Source organism: Portunus trituberculatus, chromosome 37 (genome assembly GCF_017591435.1).
Source record: "Portunus trituberculatus isolate SZX2019 chromosome 37, ASM1759143v1, whole genome shotgun sequence".
Classification (NCBI taxonomy): Eukaryota; Metazoa; Arthropoda; class Malacostraca; order Decapoda; family Portunidae; genus Portunus; species Portunus trituberculatus.
This window is the reverse complement of record NC_059291.1, coordinates 33,088,728-33,109,494: the sequence shown is the minus strand read 5'-3', so window position 1 is coordinate 33,109,494 and position 20,767 is coordinate 33,088,728. Positions and strand designations below refer to the sequence as shown.

The window sequence follows — 20,767 nt, the reverse complement described above, 5'->3', positions numbered from 1 at the left end:
ACCTGCTCTCTCTCTCTCTCTCTCTCTCTCTCTCTCTCTCTCTCTCTCTCTCTCTCTCTCTCTCTCTCTCTCTCTCTCTCTGTTTTTCATACATAATCTTATATTTCCCTTTTTAGGTCTTTGTTTTGTGAACTTTGGTAAAATAAATAACAATGAATCACAAACTTCATTGATACCAACACATCAATAACAGTAACAACATGAAAAATATTATTCATATAGCACCATCAACAGAAGCAATGACGCCAGTTAGTCAGTAACAACAAGAATAACAACTGCAACAAAAGATAATACCACAAACAAGAACATCAGCAACAACACTAGCAGCACTAGTAACAATAACAAAAACAGTAACAACAGTGATAACAGCAAGCGTTGGTGCAATTACAAGGCTCATCGGATGCTGCTATTTGGCTTCCCTTCAGTCACTCAAATTATGTCCCTTGTATCAATCTCAATCATTGTCTGTCTCTTGAGGGTAATATGCCTCTCTCTCTCTCTCTCTCTCTCTCTCTCTCTCTCTGGCATCCATCGTTTCTAATTGTTGAGTGCAATTTCGTTCAGGTGATGCACTAGACATTGATACGCCAGTCAAAATACACACCAGTACAGACACATGTTGCTGACTGTGTACTGTGCCATACCATTCCCATTCCCATCGTCCCTCTGTATATCGGCACATCACCGTCCTCAATATTAAGAAAATGAGCGTTTTTATCATAATTATCATCATCGTTATCATTATTATCGTCATGGTCGTCGTTGTTGTCGGCGTCACTATATGCTATTCAATCCGCTGCAATAACAAGGCCTCCCCTAAAATACATTTCTCATCTCGTCATGATTAAAGTGGAAAAACCGACATGGCACATGGTGGTGAAGGGAAGGGAAGGGAAGGGGAGAGCGGCACTCCTTCATGTCTTCAACAGTTAGTCTTCACCCAGGCATCATTTCTCAATCTAGTTTCTGCAGCCTCTATAGCTTTCCTAACGCTCCGTGTCACTTCTGCACTCAAGGTTTTCTTTCACAAAGGCATTTCCAGGAAGCGTGTTTCTTGTCCATTCATTCGCACGTGGTGACCTGTCTCGGGAACCAACATCACGTAGCTACATCGTGACATACGCGCGGTCATTTTGCCTCTCTAGGTCACTTTACTTACTAGTTTATTTATTTATTTATTTACATATTTACTTATTCATTTGTTTTCGTATTTCTAAACGCATTACTTTTTTTAAGGATTTGTTTTTTATTTCTATTGAGGAAAGTTTACTACTTTTAGTGGTCAACAATCTTTTGTTTCTTGTTAATGAAAATATTCACTACTTCGGTAACTGTCAACGTGTTGCCAGTCATTATGGAAATCAGGAACTTGGAGTCCCGCGCCGTCGGACACAGACTCAGAGCACCACCTGGCGACGCCCTCAGCGGCACTTCCCGACAACCGGATGCGCTTCGTTGCGGTCGCTTGTTGTCTTTCCGGATATGAGCAGACACTACTGACATTTATACGACTTAGCCGAGCGGCGACTGCCAACACGCAGATGGACTCCAAGCTTACCGTCACATGAAAGAATGCAAACTTTCGAGAACCATTGCTGTTTTATCGGTCTCGGTTTTCTTTGCAACCAGAGACAGTGTCACAACTGGTCCCGTGTGTCGGTGTGCCGCGCAGTAGATACGAGCTACATGTCAACTGACAACACACTCATTTCCATTTTGCGAACACTTTCCGATGGTGTTGCCTTGTCACCCTTCAATTCGCCATTGTGCCTCAGATCAGCAAGATATGGAGTGGTTTTGCCAACTACAATAGCCGGCCAGCAACATTCCTCTTCACAATCAGACACAGACAGACATTACAAGATAGAATCCTGGTTGTGCAGTCTTCTGTATCTCGGGGGGCCTTCTTTACTAGACATACGTAGGAGAGTTAAGAGGCAAACGTGTAGTAAAGTTGACTAAATGCTTCCTTGACAGTATGACTTAGGATACACTTCATAAGATTCTTCAAACAGAGCGAAGATCATTAGTGAACAAATCAACTAACTAGTCTTTCCTTTCTTATTTTTCAATCCTGGTGAAGGACAAATATAAACAGAAGAGGATAAATACAAACAACAAGAAGATAGGAAAATCCAACACTATCGAAGATGTCCAATTTGTTTGGCAGTGTATCAGTCATCTTTTCCAGCAAAGACTAACTGTCCTAGTGGTGAAGGTGGCAACTTTTGACCAGCGAGTGAGGGAACCGTATGAGCCTTGAGCTGAACAAGAGCACATTCTGGCGGAAGAATACGAATACCTTCTCCGGAACACAACCGAGGCTGCATGACCTTCTTTTGTCTAGCTCAGAGGAATTCCACTTCACTCTTTTCAATTTTCCAGTGTGTCACGCGAAACAAAACGTTTCCTCAGCTACTCGTACTCTCGCTCTCCAGTGGTCTGGACCGCAGCACGAGGGCATTGCATTTGTCTTGTCTTTACTCTGTGAGACTGGAACATCTGCTGCCTTGCTTCTTTTCCCTTGTAAGACTGATAGTAGTAGTGAGTCCGATAGATAGATATGAGTAAAAGTATATATGTACCATTTTCAAGTTGTTTTCATTGTCAATATATATTTTTCTCTTGTATATAATGCTTTTTTCATTATTTGTTGTTTAGAATGCAAATATTTATCTAATTTATTTATGACCGTACCCAAATAATGTTGGTTTATTGCATATATTTTACTTATGAACTTGTCAGTAACAATTTCGTAACTATATAAATGAATGGCATTGAAAATTCAGTGCATAATTACAAAATTCCATATCTCCCATTACTTAATTTGATCGGTAAATGGAAATCTCAATCATTAGTATAGTGTCCATCACTCGCGTCCTTCGTGGGTCATTATCTCAGCCAATAATTCGTCGTTTTCATTATGGCATGAACCATAAAACTTACACACACAAAAAAAAAAAAATAAATAAATAAATAAAAATAAAACGTAAATCCCGCTTCGTTAAATATAATTGGACGTAAACACCACGTGAGTTATGAGAGGAACGGAGGATGGGAAACGGGTGAACCAGAGAGAGAGAGAGAGAGAGAGAGAGAGAGAGAGAGAGAGAGAGAGAGAGAGAGAGAGAGAGAGAGAGAGAGAGAGAGAGAGAGAGAGAGAGAGAGAGAGAGAGAGAGAGAGAGAGCAGGGAAAAAAAGACCAGACGAAACGAATATGCAAAAAAGAGAGAGAGAAAAAAAAGATGAGTGACTTGCAAGGAAGGGGAAGGAGGGATAAAAAGTAAAAACAGGAAAGACATAACTCGTGAGTGTCGAAAGAGAGGAGAGGGAGGGAGAATGGAAGGGAAAAGAGAAAAGAAGAGAGAGAAGGGAGAAGAAGGGGAGGGAAAGGAAGGAACATGGAGTGATGAGGAGGTCACAAGAGGAGAGGAGTGGGCAGAAGTTATTGGCGTGGTTTGGGGACGAGATGGCTGGCAGAAATGGTGGAAGAGAGAGAGAGAGAGAGAGAGAGAGAGAGAGAGAGAGAGAGAGAGAGAGAGAGAGAGAGAGAGAGAAGCTGCAGATTACTTCTATTTATCCCGTCTCAGCTTTCTCTTAGCACAAAGCTGGTCATCAGTTCATATGCAAATCTTCAGCCCATAATTATATATATATATATATATATATATATATATATATATATATATATATATATATATATATATATATATATATATATATATATATATATATATTATATAAAGATTCCCTTGATATTGTGACAGCATTGCGTGGGACATCTATAAAGGAAAAGAGAATGGTATTAATGATGCTGCTGAAGACACGAGTCACACGAAGGAGAGGGAAATATGGTGAAAGGGAGAAAGGAAAGGCCAAAAATGGGTGTTTTGAAGATTATACAGTGTGAAGGATAGAGGACAGAGAGCTGGGGAGGGAAGGGAAGCATGGGAAAGAGAGAATGGGAATGGAGGAGATAAATGGAGAGCTGCGTAGGGGGGGGAGGGAGAACTAAAAGCTGGGGAGGATATAAACTTGGGAGGGAGAGAAGGGAAAGGGGAGGATGAGAGATTTAGAGAATCACGGGGAGGAGGAGGAGGAAGGGAGGTAAGTGGGGCGTTTCCTCTTAGCTGACGGAAAAAGTCAGGACATGGACGAGTTCGTGGAAAAAGCGTTTTTCATTTTTCTTTTTACTGAAAAAGAGAGAGAGAGAGAGAGAGAGAGAGAGAGAGAGAGAGAGAGAGAAAAAGAATGAACAAGCCTGAATAACTGAACAAAGGTGAAAGTGAAAGAAGTACTCAGACAATGAATGAAAAAAAGAACACGAAAAATGAGAATGAAAATGGAAAATGTTGAGCGTCAAAAATGTATAATCTTTTTTCATTCCAGTGTAATTGGGAATAATGGTTTTGACGAAAAAAAGGCTGAAAAAAATATACAATAAAAAAGAAAAGTGAATAAAGAAAAATAAAATACGATTTCAGTTCACCCGGAAAAGATAAAAAAAAAAAACAAGAAATAAGTAAAAAGTGGGGAAATATTGAACATTCGCCTTTTGTCTTGTATTTGGTAACATTTAATTGTTTTCCTTTATTTCGCCACCGATGGAAGAAAGTTTTCATGATGCGAAGCTGCGTGACCTGACATTTTGTTACTGACCTTGCCGAGGGAAGAGCTGAGGAGGCGGGCAACAGTCACAACCACACACACACACACACACACACACACACACACACACACACGGCTCAGTGGTTAGAGCGCTGGCTTCACAAGCCAGATGATCGGGGTTCGATTCCTCGGCCGGGTGGAGATATTTGGGTGTGTCTCCTTTCACGTGTAGCCCCTGTTCACCTAGCAGTGAGTAGGTACGGGATGTAAATCGAGGAGTTATGACCTTGTTGTCCCGGTGTGTGGTGTGTGCCTGGTCTCAGGCCTATCCGAAGGTCGGAAATAATGAGCTCTCAGCTCGTTCCGTACGGTAACGTCTGACTGTCTCGTCAGAGACTGCAGCAGATTAAACAGTGAATTACACAGAGTAGAGAGAGAGAGAGAGAAAGAGAGAGAAAGAGAGAGAAGGGGGGAGGGGAAGAGAGCATTTCCGTATACAAGATCACTGGAGATGAAGAGAGAGCTGATTTCACTTTTGTTGTCGCTTCCATGCATTATCCAGATTAGAGAGAGAACATCAACGACACTAATAAGAAACAAATCAGCAGCTGAAGGTAATAGCGACAAACAACGACAGCCCACGACAATATCTACTAGAGCAACCATATACAGAGCACCAACAATAACAATGACAACAACAACAACAAAAATAACAATAACAATAACAATGACAGTACCAGTAATAACAGCAACAATGACGACAATGGCAACGACGATAAAACAGGAATATTGCCAACAAGTACAATAACAAGAACAATGATAATGATAATAATGATAATAATAATAATGATAATAGTGAAAACATTGGTTCATCAGCTTCTCTCTAACGCTTTCCCGATCTGTCAGAGGAAGAATCTAAATGGATCCAAAGACAGATACCACTCAACTTTTCAGATACGAGGAGACGATTAGAATCTTGACAACGCAGCTATGATAAAAAGCTGAACTATGTAACTGTTTCATTGGAAGCAGGCTCTGAAATACGTAGGAGTGAATGCCTGAGAGTGAGTGTGTGGGCCATATTCAGAAACACTTGAGCGCCGCACCTCCACTATTTCAAAAGGCTCCTGTTCAAGTGACGCAGATTTTGAAGGTTGTTTTTATGGATCTAGTGAGAAATGAACAAGTTTACTTCGTTATTTACAAGAGAAACATCCTTAGAAACACGGCCTATCATTTCTGTGTCCTTTGAAAATAGTTGTGGTGAGAGAGCGGAGGGAGCGTTCCAGAATACAGACATTTGAGTGAAGAATGTCGCTGAAATGTGACGGGTAATTAGCAAGGAAGTGACTACTGGTGGTAATCCAACAGTAACAATCAGTACCCATAATGCAAATAAGAGATGCGTCACTCCTGTTCGGCTTCCATTCAGGCCATCAGGACCCAAAACGTACGTACCATAGATGCGATCGCTTTCACCTTCAACACAAGAATGTCACCCTTAGGTCACCCCACTCTCTTCCAATTAACAAAAGGATGAACCCTTCAGTCATTAAGAGAGGAAACCAAAGAAAGGAAGAAGAAGAAGAAAGACGAAGAAGAAAGAACAAGAAGATGAAGGAAGAAGGAAGAAGAAGAAAGAGGAGGAGGAAGCAGCTGTGATTCAACCGTACTCTGAACCACCTCATACCGTGTGCTAAATATAATCAGCTGAATTCATGGGGATACAGCTATATTTTGGGTCGAAAAACTGGTTATACTTGCAGTGACTTCGATACAGAAACTGCTGAACGACATTAGGCAACAAACAGGACCGCCGCGCTATCTTGAGAACTCTGAATCAAGCCACAAGTGTACTAACATTTCACCATTTAATCACCATGAAGATAATCAAATAAAATTAATAAATAGAACTGTTGAGCGGCCGTAATCTCCCGCCGAGCTGATTGATAGGAAAACGGTTCGGGCAACTCGAGGCAACTGATGAACTGGAGCACCTGGTTAAGTTCTCTACCTTATGTCATTTGAGTAAACTTGTAAAGGAAATGAAATGTATTGACCACACGAACTAATGAAATCAGAAAGCTCCGCCACACACACACACACACACACACACACACACACACACACACACACACACACACCATAAGGAAGTGCTAGAAAATTATTCAATAACCATGGCTATAGGAAACATAACAATTAATGCTAATAAATAGAAAAAGTAAAAAGAAAAAAAAGGAGCAAAAGTCAGTCACACTAATGGTAAGAGCAACTGCAGAAGTAGCGATACCGGCAAAGTACAGCAGCAGATCTCAACAACAACAGCAACAACCGCAACAGTAACAGTTAAAAACTTACGGCGGTCCGAGTCACTCCAGAAAACACGTCCCCAGCCAAAAAGGAGAAAGAAAGTAAAAATAGATAAGGTGTCCCGACATAGAAAGCATAAGAGGCGGCGAGGGCGAGTACTCGTAGAAACAGTGAAAGCAATAATAGTAAACAAGATAAAGGAGAATTAGTAGGATGTGTGAACTGACCTGCGAGCTTACCTGAAGGCGGTGTCTGGTCTCAGGTGTGGGTGACGGTCCGCGGCCCAGGTGAGGGGGAAGCACCACTCTCAGACCCGCTCTCGACATCTCGGAGGCGGCGCTACTGATGGAAAAGAGGGACAGTTCAGTGCTGACGCTTTCGTGACTCGGTGACCTGAGGAGTCTGGGTGGGGGAAGACCTGCTACTAGTGGTGGGGGCTGTTGGCACTGCTTGTGACTCTCGGCCATGTCACTCACCTCCTCCTCCGCCGCCTCCACGCCTCACCGGAGAGAGGGAGGGATGGAGGGAGGGTGGGAGGGAGGGAGGAAGAGGGGTAGATATACAACACTTCTGCTATGTGGGTATAAGATTGATGGTTAATAGTAGTTGGTGGTGGTGGTGGTGGTGGTGGTGAAGACTGACTGGGTGGTCGTCCTCGCTTAGTCCACCACCATTGTCATCTTGGTCGCCTCCACCACCATCACTTCCACCTGTCGTTTGGCGCACCTGGGTTCGATGAGGCTGTGAAATTCAATCTTCTTATTTTCTTTATTTTTAGTCTGTTTTTTTTTCTGTCACTGGTGTTTACGTTTGTACTTTTTGTATTAATGTTCCCGTGTCATTGTCCTGTTTGGATTTATGTGTACTTTTTTCCGTCTCTCGCTTTATCTCTCTCTCTCTCTCTCTCTCTGAATATATATATGATTGTACCTTTTCTTTCACTCTCTCCTCCTCATTTCAAATATATATAAAATCATTAAGAGGAAATGTTTTATCGTCTTTTTCTATTTACAAGTCAGTATCTCTATTGGAGTGATTTTCCTTTCCTCGTGTCGTTGTCTCGATCATCCATCTATGAAACTGTCCAGGAAGTAACAAAAAGTTGTTTTCGTTCAGTTTCGTTCTGTTGGAAGGACAACAAATTTTTGAGATATTGAAAAGCAAAACTAACAATAAGAAATAACAAGGAAGAATCCAAAACAAATATTAGTATATATATATATATATATATATATATATATATATATATATATATATATATATATATATATATATATATATCATCCCTTTACTCATTTCTTATAAAATCTTTCTATGTAGCAAAACTAATCCCTCTTCCCTACAGTTCTTTATACATTATGCAAGCTTACATAACTTCTGTGCCGTAACCTTTCTTTCATCTACGAATTTTTCATAGTTCTTCGTAAACCTTTGAATAATTTCTTATGTAATCGGTGATAGTCTTTTACAGCCAGCCAGCACCACTCCTCCTTCCTCCCATACAGCCCATCGAGCGGCGCCAGACAAAGTCCTCGTTCACACTGGAGGAGGACTCGCTGCTGACATGGCAGCTGCCTCGTTGAGAGTCGAGAGCAGCGCGATTGCCTACTCATATAATTCTAAGCTAAGTGACACGCAGGTCTAGGTAGAAATGTCAGTGTTGTATCTATAAGTACACTTTAGAGGCACTCTATTCACTAGGAACTACGTGTACCACCCGTCATCTCATTTGATCCACATCAACCTTCTCAGGGCTCCATAATATTCCTCAATAATCATATGGAACTTTGAAAACTCTTTTTTTGTACTGGAATCTCTTACATGGTTCCGTAGTCTAGAAATGATAACGTTTGGATCCCTCTCTTTTATCGGTGTGTCCACGCAAAAAATGTTCACTGTGGACTGAATGTTAATAATGGACGATCTTCACAGCAGAAGGACTAACCACTCTCTGCCACTCCCTGGGAAACATGCTGGTGTAGTTGTGGTTCTACTGGCCTCGGTAATTGTATGTTAACCCTTGTTACCTGATAAAGATATGCCAAGACTCTTTGTTAATTGACAGGTAACAAGTATGTGGGTTCCTACTTTGTAAAGTCGGCCACTGTGCATTCTACCCACGAACATCCTCTGTCAGAAATCAATCTATGCCAAATCTGTCCACGTCCAAAACACAGAAATCCAAGGTTGTTTAATCAAAACTAACCAACATAACATAACGTGACCTGTACAATAATGTTTTTACACGAAAGAAGAAACGTACCTTCCTTTCTTTATATTTCTTTTGCTTTGCTGGCTTCGTTCACAAGCAATGATAATAATAATAATGATGATAATGATGATGATGATAATAATAATAATAATGATAATAATAATAGTAATAATGAGATGATGATAATGAGATAATAGTAACAATGAGATAATGAGAGAGAGAGAGAGAGAGAGAGAGAGAGAGAGAGAGAGAGAGAGAGAGAGAGAGAGAGAGAGAGAGAGAGAGAGAGAGCGCATCTAATTTTTTCCCTCCTCATGACTCACATCGAAATTTCTCCACCTTAAATAAAATACAAAATTGCCAATATCTTTACACACATGCACGCACGCACGCACGCACGCACGCACGCACACACACACACAGTGAAGCTTTCTTTTCTTCTATCTTCTTCAAAAGCTTTAAATGATTAAGTACATTGGATGCTTCTTTCCCACGACTCTAACTTTAAGTGTCTTACCCTTACCGGAGATGAAGGGAGGAGGAGGAGGAGGAGGAGGAGGAGGAGGAGGAATAGGAGCAAGATGAGGAATACAGTCGAAGGGCAAGCAGAGGGTTGAGAATGTGGAATGTTATAGATGGCAAATATTCCTCAATTGATGATCTTATAAAAGTAAAGTAGAAAACCATCACTATTATTATTAGGTAAATGGTATTACAGATGACGATAGTTGTGCATCCACAGGGAACTCACTCTCTCTCTCTCTCTCTCTCTCTCTCTCTCTCTCTCTCTCTCTCTCTCTCTCTCTGTGTGTGTGTGTGTGTGTGTGTGTGTGTGTGTGTGTGTGTGTGTGTGTGTGTGTGTGTGTGTGTGGGAGGGGGAGGGAATGGGTGTTTTGTGTTTTTTCTTACATCTAGAGACATATATATATAACCGCCCACCTACGAACTCACACACACACACACACACACACACACACACACACACACACACACACACACACACACACACACACACACACACACACACACACACACACACATTTTTTTCTAACACAGAAACACGAGCGCAGCCTCCCACCCGCCGTCTTTCCTACACAAACACTGCAACAAACTGCATGCGAGAGCTAACCTTTTTCTTTTTTATATATATAGTTGAAGTGAATATGCTTTCAACTCTCTCTCTCTCTCTCTCTCTCTCTCTCTCTCTCTCTCTCTCTCTCTCTCTCTCTCTCTGATCACCGTACCGTACCACCGGATAGGACGAGACGCAAGGTGAATATGACAATTACTTGGCTCCACCTATATCGTTAAAACGTTTTTTTCCGTATCCGTATCCGGAATTCGTTGGCAGCAGCAGCGGCAGGAACAACAACAGAGAAGAGGGATGAAAAAATACCTGTTTCGGTTGAATATTCTGTGTGTGTGTGTGTGTGTGTGTGTGTGTGTGTGTGTGTGTGTGTGTGTGTGTGTGTGTGTGTGTGTGTGTGTGTGTGTGTGTGTTTGAAAGTTTTCGTTTGTCAGTTATACATGTTCATATCCTTCCTCTATTTCTTTTTACTTTCAACTCTATTTACTTACATAATATCAACTATCCTTACCCAACACTATAATAAATGCAAGTAACGCGGCTATGATTATTCTCCTGGTCTCTTTCTCTTTCCCTTTATTGTTTTTGCCGGTTTATTTTTTTTTCTGTTCATATCCGTGTTTTTTTTTTCCTATTCTATGCTAGTGTTTGTATTTTTGATAAATATTTGTGTCTTTCCCTGTTCCCTTTTGCTTATCTGCCTGTGTTTACCTTATGTGCTTCCTGTCATGGTAGTGTGTGTGTGTGTGTGTGTGTGTGTGTGTGTGTGTGTGTGTGTGTGTGTGTGTGTGTGTGTGTGTGGCGGCAAAGATGCGATAGGCAGGGAAAGTGAGTGGTAAAAGTCATGATACTGAGTCCTAGTTAACATACATATGTGGTGCTCCCCTGACAGGTACCACACACACACACACACACACACACCCGAGAGAGAGAGAGAGAGAGAGAGAGAGAGAGAGAGAGAGAGAGAGAGAGAGAGAGAGAGAGAGAGAGAGAGAGAGAGAGAGAGAGAGAGAGAGAGAGAGAGAGAGAGAGAGAGAGAGAGAGAGAGAGAGAGAGAGAAACTCCAAGTCAATCAATATGAAAAAAAGGTAAAAAAAAAAAAAAAAAAAGGAAAGTCATCACGACACCCATATCAAGGCAAACATTTTTTTTTCATTGATCACTACGCACGTTCTGCATCAAACATAGCAAATTGGTCAGCTCATCTCGCAGTGCATCTAATAAATCAGCAAAACCATACTGTCAACCGTGTACTGTGCGCGTGTCTCTCTTAATTACCATTTAGGTGTATATGCCTTTGTAATGTTTTGCTGGCGGCCACTTGATGTGCGTAATGGTAATGTATTCAGAGTGTAATTGGTGGCTTTGTAGGTGGTATGAGCGATTATGTTCCATTGTCATATTTTATTTTAGGATTACAATCCCTTCGTGCATTCAGTAACGGAGAGAACAGTGAAAGTTGAGATTGCTGAATTTTTTTTTTCTTTTCTTTATTCTTTCATGATACACAGTGTACTCGTTGCTGGCATGAGTGATTATGTTCACTGTTGTACCTTTTCAGGGTCGTGGTGTTCTGTAGTACACTAATGTGATGGAAAGATCAGTAAAATTGAGATTGCTGTAACTAAGTTTGTTTTTTTAAATCAATAAAGATACGCAACGCGTCGTGTCACTCACTTATAAGTGAAGGGAAGCTGAACACCTGATTTTTAGATTTGATGGATGATTTGTGACACTTGATTGATCATTAAGAGACTGGAACGTGTGTTTTGTATTTACTTAGTCATTGTTTTAACCTTTCAGCACAACTTTCAACTGCTGTAATATCCTTTGTTACCTTCGTCTTTCACCAAATTCTATCTAATTTATCCTTTATTTTCCTTTCTTCGTTACGTTTCTCAGCATAAGGATGGTCTTATATTTCCAGAATGCATCGCAATGTTTCTAAGTATACACTCTGAACATCTCCTGTAGGAAAATGTGGTTGTGACCCATAATTAAAGCCAAGGGGGATGATGATTAGGAAACTTATTCAAGGAGAAACAGTCCTATACGCTTGCATGGCACCACTACTCTGCCTATAATCTTGTCATATGATTTTCTAATTATATACACTATCCATAATTTGGTGTTGTGTTGCCTGGCGGTCGGTGATCTCTTTGAAAAAAAAAAAAATCTTGTAAGCATTTAATTTCCTATCTTGATATATAGTAACCATTGCTCACAATATATTCAGCTTTCTATTTTACTGACCTGAACTTCTTGGGGAGTGCGTCCACTTGAACCAACGTCACCCTTTTAATAAGCTTACTTTGCTCATCAAGATACATGAGGCCCCGATGTTGTTTTTTGTCGCTTAGCAGTTTTATTTATTTATTCATTTTTTAAGTAGCCTCATTCTCTCTCTCTCTCTCTCTCTCTCTCTCTCTCTCTCTCTCTCTCTCTCTCTCTCTCTCTTCTTATCATCAGGATAATTTTTTGCACTAGTAGTTTCGAGTCACCTGCGAATTGTGATACATTGCGTCAGGTGCCACATCCTTACCTGGCCACTGCTTCACCTACTTGTTATGCTAATTTGTTGATCCTTCAGTTAGGTTATTGTTAATTTTCTTCTCGTTTCTATCACCTTGTCCTTCGCCTTAAACTTAATGCTCCTCTGTCACAGTTAAAATATCACTACTCGCTCTCTGCGGACTAGTTTTCTCTCTCTCTCTCTCTCTCTCTCTCTCTCTCTCTCTCTCTCTCTCTCTCTCTCTCGTGACCTTTAAGGCTTCTTCGCATCCTGCCATCCAGTGGGGATTATAATAATTGATCACATTCATTCATTCATGCGGTTGTTCATTCACAGTATCGTTAACTACGTATACTATTTTTTAACATTTTTCATGTACAATTAATATTACCTGTCTCCACCTTCTTGCGACTAATTGATGTCAGCTTTTAATTAATTTTCTTAACTTTAAAAATGTTATTAATTTATTCTTATTATTCCTTCTAGAGAGAACAGCTTTCACTCTTCGTCATCGTAGTGTGGCTTATTGATGCCACTGTGTCTTGTTTTTCCTTTGCTACTTTCAGAAGATATTGCTTGTTATTGTGCAGTTACATAATGCTTCACTCTTTATCTCCACACTTCCAATTGAACATAAGAACATAAGACAAGAAGCCATCAGGCCTATGTTTGGCAGTCCCTGTATGAAATATACCTACCTACTTTCACCTATCATCCCCATCCATAAATATGTCTAATTTTCTTTTAAAGCTCCCTATTGACTTACCATTAGCAATCTGATTACTGAATCCGTTTCATTAATTTACAACTCTATTTGAGACTAATCCCTTCCTATTCTTTTCTTAAATCTAAAAACATGAAACCGTTATATCTGGTTCAATCCTGGTTACTGATCTTAAGAATTTTGCTTATGCCTTCTCTATTATAATCCCTATACATCTATCAGGCCATCTGTTATTCTGTCTCTCTAAAGAATGCAATATAATGGCTTCAATCTCGCTTCGTAGGGAATATCCCTCATTCTCTTTATTCTTTTAGTTGTTATCCTTTGTACTGATTTAATTAGATCTGCGTATATCCTTACCAGAACTCTACAGCATAATCTAGATGCGTTCTGATCAGCGCTAGGCTTAACTTTGATATTACTTCGGGACTTCTGCTTTAAACACTCCTAAAGATTAATCATAGTATCCTATTTGCATTCTTTCTGACCTCTGTGCATTGTTTTCTTAGAGGGAGAACAGAGCTTCGTGATTTATTGTGTACTTACTATATATGGGGGTTTTCTCTACCTGTGATAAGTATATACTTTGCATTTGTTAATGGTAATTTGTCCATGAGAATTTGTTAATGATAATTTGTAATGATACCGTTTGTCTTGCCGTGTTATGTATGCCTTTTGGTAATTCACTAATATTTACTGTTCATTTATTGAAAGAAAAGTCTAAAACATTACAATGAAAAAAAAAAAAATGGCGAGAAGAAAACTTGTTTCTGCCCGATTTGTATTTCACAGCTTCCTCATTTTACATTTCCTATCCCGCTTGTATTTGTGGTGGAAGTGGCTCCATCAAAACTGAGAGAATAACTCAAGCTAAGAGTTTACCAGGAAACTCTTATATGGAGTAGGCAGTAGTCACCTGCCGCCCGGTGGAATACTCCAGGAGAGGTACTTACGGGGATGTAGGCAGTGCTGCAGACTGAGTGATTCCCCGTGTCCTCTCTTCCCGGTTCCCTTTGTGGTCTCATTTATACAATTGAGTAGCTGCAGCCTGCCCTCTAAAGACAACTTCTACTACTTCCTACACTACACTACAACACCTTACACTTTTACACTCTCTTCAAATCAAAATTTAATAATGGCCTCACCACGCCCTGCCTCGGAGTCCCCTCTGGGAGGGGACCATAAATGTCCCCAGGTCGGACTGCCCTCTGCTGTCGACCTTGGGTGTCTTGACACTTCATCTAATACTTTCACTATCAATTTCTGCAACATTCGTGGCCTTCGTTCTAATTTTCAATCTGTGGAACACCACCTCTCCTCTACTAAACCTCATCTTCTCTTCCTAACTGAAACACAGTTGTCTGTGACTACTGACAGCAGCCCTTTTCTGTTCCCTCCTACTTGCTCTATCCTCATTTTCAATCCAAAGCTGGATGTTGCGCATACGTGCGTAACGACACCACTTGCTCTCGTGCCCACAATCTTGAATCTTCAGAATTTTCTACCATCTGGCTAAGACTTCAATGTCACTCTCTAACTAAATTCATCTGTGCTGTATACCTCTCACCTAATTCCTCTGACTATGTAAAATTCTTTGACTATTTGACTTCCAAGGTGGAGCACATCTTATCTCACTTTCCTTTTGCTGAGATCTCCATTTTAGGGATTTCAATGTTCACCACCAGCTTTGGCTTTCATCTTCTTTCACTGACCAACCTGGTGAACAAACCTTCAACTTTGCTATCCTTCATGACCTAGAGCAGCTAGTGAAGTTCCCTACCCGTATTCCTGACCGCCTTGGAGACACGCCCAACATTCTTGATCTTTTCCTAACCTCCAACCCTTCTGCTTACTCTGTTAAACTTTCCTCTCCGTTGGGCTCCTCCGACCACAATCTAATTTCCGTTACCAGTTCTATCACTCCAGTGCAGCCTCAGGACCCGCCTAAGCGGAGGTGCTTCTGGCATTTTAACTCTGCTAAGTGGGAGGAACTAAGGCAGTACTATTCTGATTTCCTTGGGATGATTATTGTTTTCATGTCAGAGATCCTTCTCTTTGTGCCGAGCGCATAACAGAGGTGATTATCTCTGGCATGGAGCTATACATTCCTCATACTTTCTCTAACCCTAAAGCTAAAAAGCCTTGGTTTAACTCTGCTTGTTCTCGTGCTGTCAATGATAGAGAGGCGGCTCACAAACGGTTCCGTAGCCATCCAACTGCTGAAACTCATGCCCTATATATTTCTGCCCGTAATCATGCCAAATCTATTCTCCAACTTACTAAAAACTCTTTCATCAATAGAAAATGTCAAAGTCTTTCCAATTCTAACTCCTCTCGAGATTTCTGGCATCTAGCCAATAATATCTCTAACAACTTTACTTCTTCGTCTTTCCCTCCTTTACTTCATCCAGATGGCTCTACAGCTGTCTCTTCTTTTCTAAAGCTGAACTCTTCGCTCAAACCTTTGCTACCAACTCAACTTTGGATGATTCTGGGCATATTCCTCCTACTCCTCCACCCTCTGACTACTTCATCCCTAAAATTAAAATTCTTTATAAAGACGTTTTCCTGGCCCTCTCTGGCCTTGATTCTCGGAAGGCTTACGGTCCGGATGGAGTCCCTCCTGTTGTTCTCAAAACTGTGCTTCCGAACTCGCTCACTGCCTGGTCAAACTCTTTCATCTGTGTCTCTACTTCTATTTATCCTTCTTGCTGGAAGTTTGCTCACATTCAACCTGTCCCTAAAAAGGTGACCACTCCAATCCTTCTAACTACCGCCCTATAGCTTTGATTTCCTGCCTTTCTAAAGCCTTTGAGTCTATCCTTAATAGGAAGATAATGAGGCATCTATCAGCTCACAACCTTCTCTCTGATTGCCAGTATGGTTTCCGTAAAGGCAGATCTACTGGTGATCTTCTTACTTTCCTAACTGAATCTTGGTCATCCTCTTTAGGGACTTCGGTGAAACCTTTGCTGTCGGCCTTGACATATCGAAAGCCTTCGATAGAGTCTGGCACAAATCTTTAATTTCTAAACTACCCTCCTACGGATTCTATCCTTCTCTCTGTACCTTCATCTCCAGTTTCCTTTCCGATCGTTCTATTGCTGCTGTAGTAGACGGTCACTGTTCTTCCCTAAAACTATCAACAGTGGTGTTCCACAGGGTTCTGTCCTATCACCCACTCTCTTTCTATTATTCATCAATGATCTCCTAAATCTGACTCAATGCCCTATCCACTCCTATGCTGATGATACCACCTGCATTATTCAACAGCGTTCAACAGACGCCCAACCCAACAACAATTAAATGACTCAAGGCGAGATGCTATAGGACGCCTAACTTCTGATCTTTCACTTGTTTCTGATTGGGGCAGAGAAAACCTGGTTTTGTTCAATGCCTCAAAACTCAATTTCTACAACTATCTACTCGACATAACCTTCCAGACAACTATCCTCTCTTCTTCAATAACACTCAACTTCCCTCTCCTCTACATTAAACACACTCGGTCTATCCTTCACTAAAAATCTAAACTGGAAATTTCACATCTCTACTCTTGCTAAATCAGCTTCCAAGAAGTTAGGTGTCCTATGGCGTCTTCGTCCATTTTTCTCTCCTCCCAGCTGCTTGCTCTGTACAAGGGCCTTATCCGCCCGTGTATGGAGTATGGCTCTCATGTCTGGGGGATCCACACACAGCTTTACTAAACAAGGTGGAATCTAAAGCTTTTCGTCTTATCAACTCTTCTCCTCTAACTGACTGTCTTGATTCTTTAAGTCACCGCCGCAATGTTGCATCTTTATCTGTCTTCTACCGCTGTTTTCATGCTGTCTGCTCTTCTGAACTTGCTAACTGCATGCCTTCCCCTCCTGCGGCCTCGCTGCACAAGACTCTCTACTTCTTCTCATCCCTATTCTGTCCATCTTCCTAATGCAAGAGTTAACCAGTATCTTCACTCCTTCATTCCCTACACTGGTAAACTCTGGAACTCTCTACCTGTGTCTGTATTTCCACCTGCCTATGACTTAAACTCTTTCAAAAGAGGAGTGTCAAGACACCTCTTACGTTAACTGGACCCTCCTTTTAGATTTTTTGTTTTTCTCTTTCTACTTTCCTCTTAACAGGGCCTGGCAACCAGCGGGATTTTTTTTTTTCCAACTTTGTTTTCCCTTGGCCAGTGCCCTTGTAATGTAAAAAAAAAAAAAAAAAAAAATTCACGGATTTTAAGCATCTAAGCAGTTATACAAGGACACCAGACAAAATATGGCGAAGTGTTATTTGAAAAGTGAACAGATGTTTTCAGCGATGTGATGTTATTGTGGTTGTGGTGATGAGAAAGTGTCTCGTATCTAAAACCAATAAAGATAAAAAGACATAAGATAAAAAAAAGAACAATGGAAGGAATGACCTGCAACATTTTCAGAGAAAAAAAAAATCATGTGCACAATTACAATAGAATCACAGAAGCTGAAAAAAAATGCAAGAAAATTTAATATATGGAGTAAAGTTAAAAAGATAAATAGAGGCAAACATGAACAAATTAAGATATAAATGAAAAGGTTCATATTCCTGCAATAATAATAATAATAATAATAATAATAATAAATAATGATAATGATAATGATAATAATAATGATATTATTATTATTATTATTAATGACTAATAATGACAATTGAGAATAATACTAAGAATATCAATAATGATAATAATAATGATAATAATGATAATAATAATAATAATAATAATAGTAATAATAGTAATAATAATAATAATAATAATAATTTCAATGATAATAATAATGGTAATGATAATGATAATAATGATCACAATAATAGCAGTAATAGCAATGATGATAAATAGATAACTGAATAATGATAATGATGAAATGATAATAATGATAACAATAATAAAAATAATAATAATAATAATAATGATATTATAATAATGATGACAATTGAGAATAATACTAAGAATATCAGTAATAATAATAATAATAGTAGTAATAATAATAATAATAATTAATAATAATAATAATAATAATAATAATAATAACAGCAATAATAATAATAACTAATAATAATAATAACAATAACAGCAATAATAACAATAACAATGATAATAATAATAATAAAAAAAAATAATAATTAATAATAATTATAATGATAATGATAAAACAACAACAATAATAATGATAATAATAATAATGATATAATAATAAAGATAATAATAATAATGATAATAATAATAACGATAATAATGACAATAATGGTAATAATAATAACTAATAACAATAATAATGATAATAATAATGATAATAATAATAAAAATAATATAAATAGTAATAATGATAATAATAATAATAATAATGATAATAATGATAATAAATAGTAATAACAATAAAACAATACTACTACTACTACTAATAATAATAATGGTAATAACAATAATAATAATAATAATAATAATAATAATAATGACATCAATAATAATAATGATGATAATAATAATAATAATAATATTTCTACTACTGTTACTATTACTACTATTACTACACTACAACTACTACTACTACTACAACTACTAGTACTACTAGTACTACTACTACTACTACTACTACTACTACTACTACTACTACTACTACTACTACTACTACTACTACTACTACTACTACTACTGCTACTACTACTACTACTACTACTACTACTACTACTACTACTACTACTACTACTACTACTACTAATAATAATAATAATAATAATATCAATAATAATAATGATATCAGTAATAATGACAAAAAAGAAAAAATAATAATAACTAACAATAACAACAATAATAAAAGTAACAACAACACTTAAGAACAGCAAAAAATAATGGTAATAGTAAGACCGTAGCGCCAAGGAGCCACAAACAGCAAACAGCAGCTGATCCGGACAGAGCATTGCAGGAAGGAAATAGAATGGCTGGTGTAACGAGGAAGCAATAACAAGCAAGGCCTCGCCATAACACCAGGTTTACGAGAAGCAAGTCTGGCCACCACGAAATCTATGACTTGGTATTTTGTTTAACCAGACGTAAATTTCTATAATCCTAACTTTGCATGTCGTGTCCTTTATTGCTCCGTCAACTGCGGCGTCGTGACTCCAGACCTCAATAAAAACGATCCCCTAATTCGTAGGTGTCATGCGAGTCATTTTGTGGAGATGTAAGACCTGAGGAATGGATGTAATTTGTTGATAATATGAAAGTAAAAGAGATATTAGGTGATGTAAGCAATGACATTTTAGTGAGATTCCCTTTTTTTTTTATTTTGCTTTCTTTTGTTGGTCTTAACCAGTATTTCTGTCACGAAAGGAAAGGTTCTTTGAATGAAATAGTGCCGTTGTTGATGTGGACAGGATTGTTGAGCTAGAAAGGGAAGTAATTAATTTGTCAAGAGAGTAAATAAGAACGTAGAAACATATAATTCTTTCTTTGAGGCTTACACACACACACACACACACACACACACACACACACACACACACACACACACACACACACACACACACACACACACACACACACACACACACACACATAGTTCTCCCCTTGAACCACACAGAGATGCTGCATCAGCTTTCCCTTCCACTCTGATGGATTGCAAACTAAGGCTTAGTTATATGTTAGACCTTGCTCGGTGTCGTTCGCTCATCACTCACTTACGAAAGTCGCATTAGACCACACACACACACACACACACACACACACACACACACACACACACACACACACACACAGGTAGGAATGGACAGGAATCTCACTGCTAATATAACAAGGGCAAAGAAGAGGTCGGCCTGATACGAGTATCTGCAAAATAAAAAGAAAAACTGAGAGGAACAGAAAATAAATCAATAATAATAATAATAATAATAATAATAATAATAATAATAATAATAATACCACCATTGCCATGAGAGCAGCAACTTAACATATGAAAATCAAATATAAGCACTTCATTTTGATTGTATATTTGCAAAGTGGTAGACAGACAAGCAGAACCAGGAATCCCCGCACAAGCTTCTCCGTCCTTCAGCAGGCACCACGCGGGGATGGATGTACATTGTACGCACACCTCGTCGGTTAAAAGCAACCCATAACAAAGACTTTACGAACATGCGTCATGCAATCTTTATATAGTGCAAAAGCGTGAGAGGTTCAGGTGGAGAAGGTGTAATAGACAAAATATGCATTGATGTACGAAGAGTTTGCAATATTTCTAGTCTCTCTCTCTCTCTCTCTCTCTCTCTCTCTCTCTCTCTCTCTCTCTCTCTCTCTCT

At 39.2% G+C, this 20,767-nt stretch overlaps 1 protein-coding gene across 16 annotated transcripts in view; it reads right to left on the bottom strand.

The window, feature by feature from the left end:
• Window positions 1-20,767, bottom strand: part of LOC123514108 — a 92,692-nt gene that overhangs the window by 27,211 nt on the left and 44,714 nt on the right. For 3 of the 16 annotated variants that reach the window (XM_045271745.1, XM_045271744.1, XM_045271746.1), the window contains exon 2: window positions 7,146-8,041. In XM_045271745.1, coding sequence (XP_045127680.1) covers window positions 7,146-7,385 — 240 coding nt within the window. In that variant the 5' untranslated portion in view covers window positions 7,386-8,041. The remainder of the gene's footprint in view (window positions 1-7,145; window positions 8,042-20,767) is intronic. The other 13 variants (XM_045271755.1, XM_045271749.1, XM_045271757.1 and 10 more) reach the window with 9 other exon arrangements.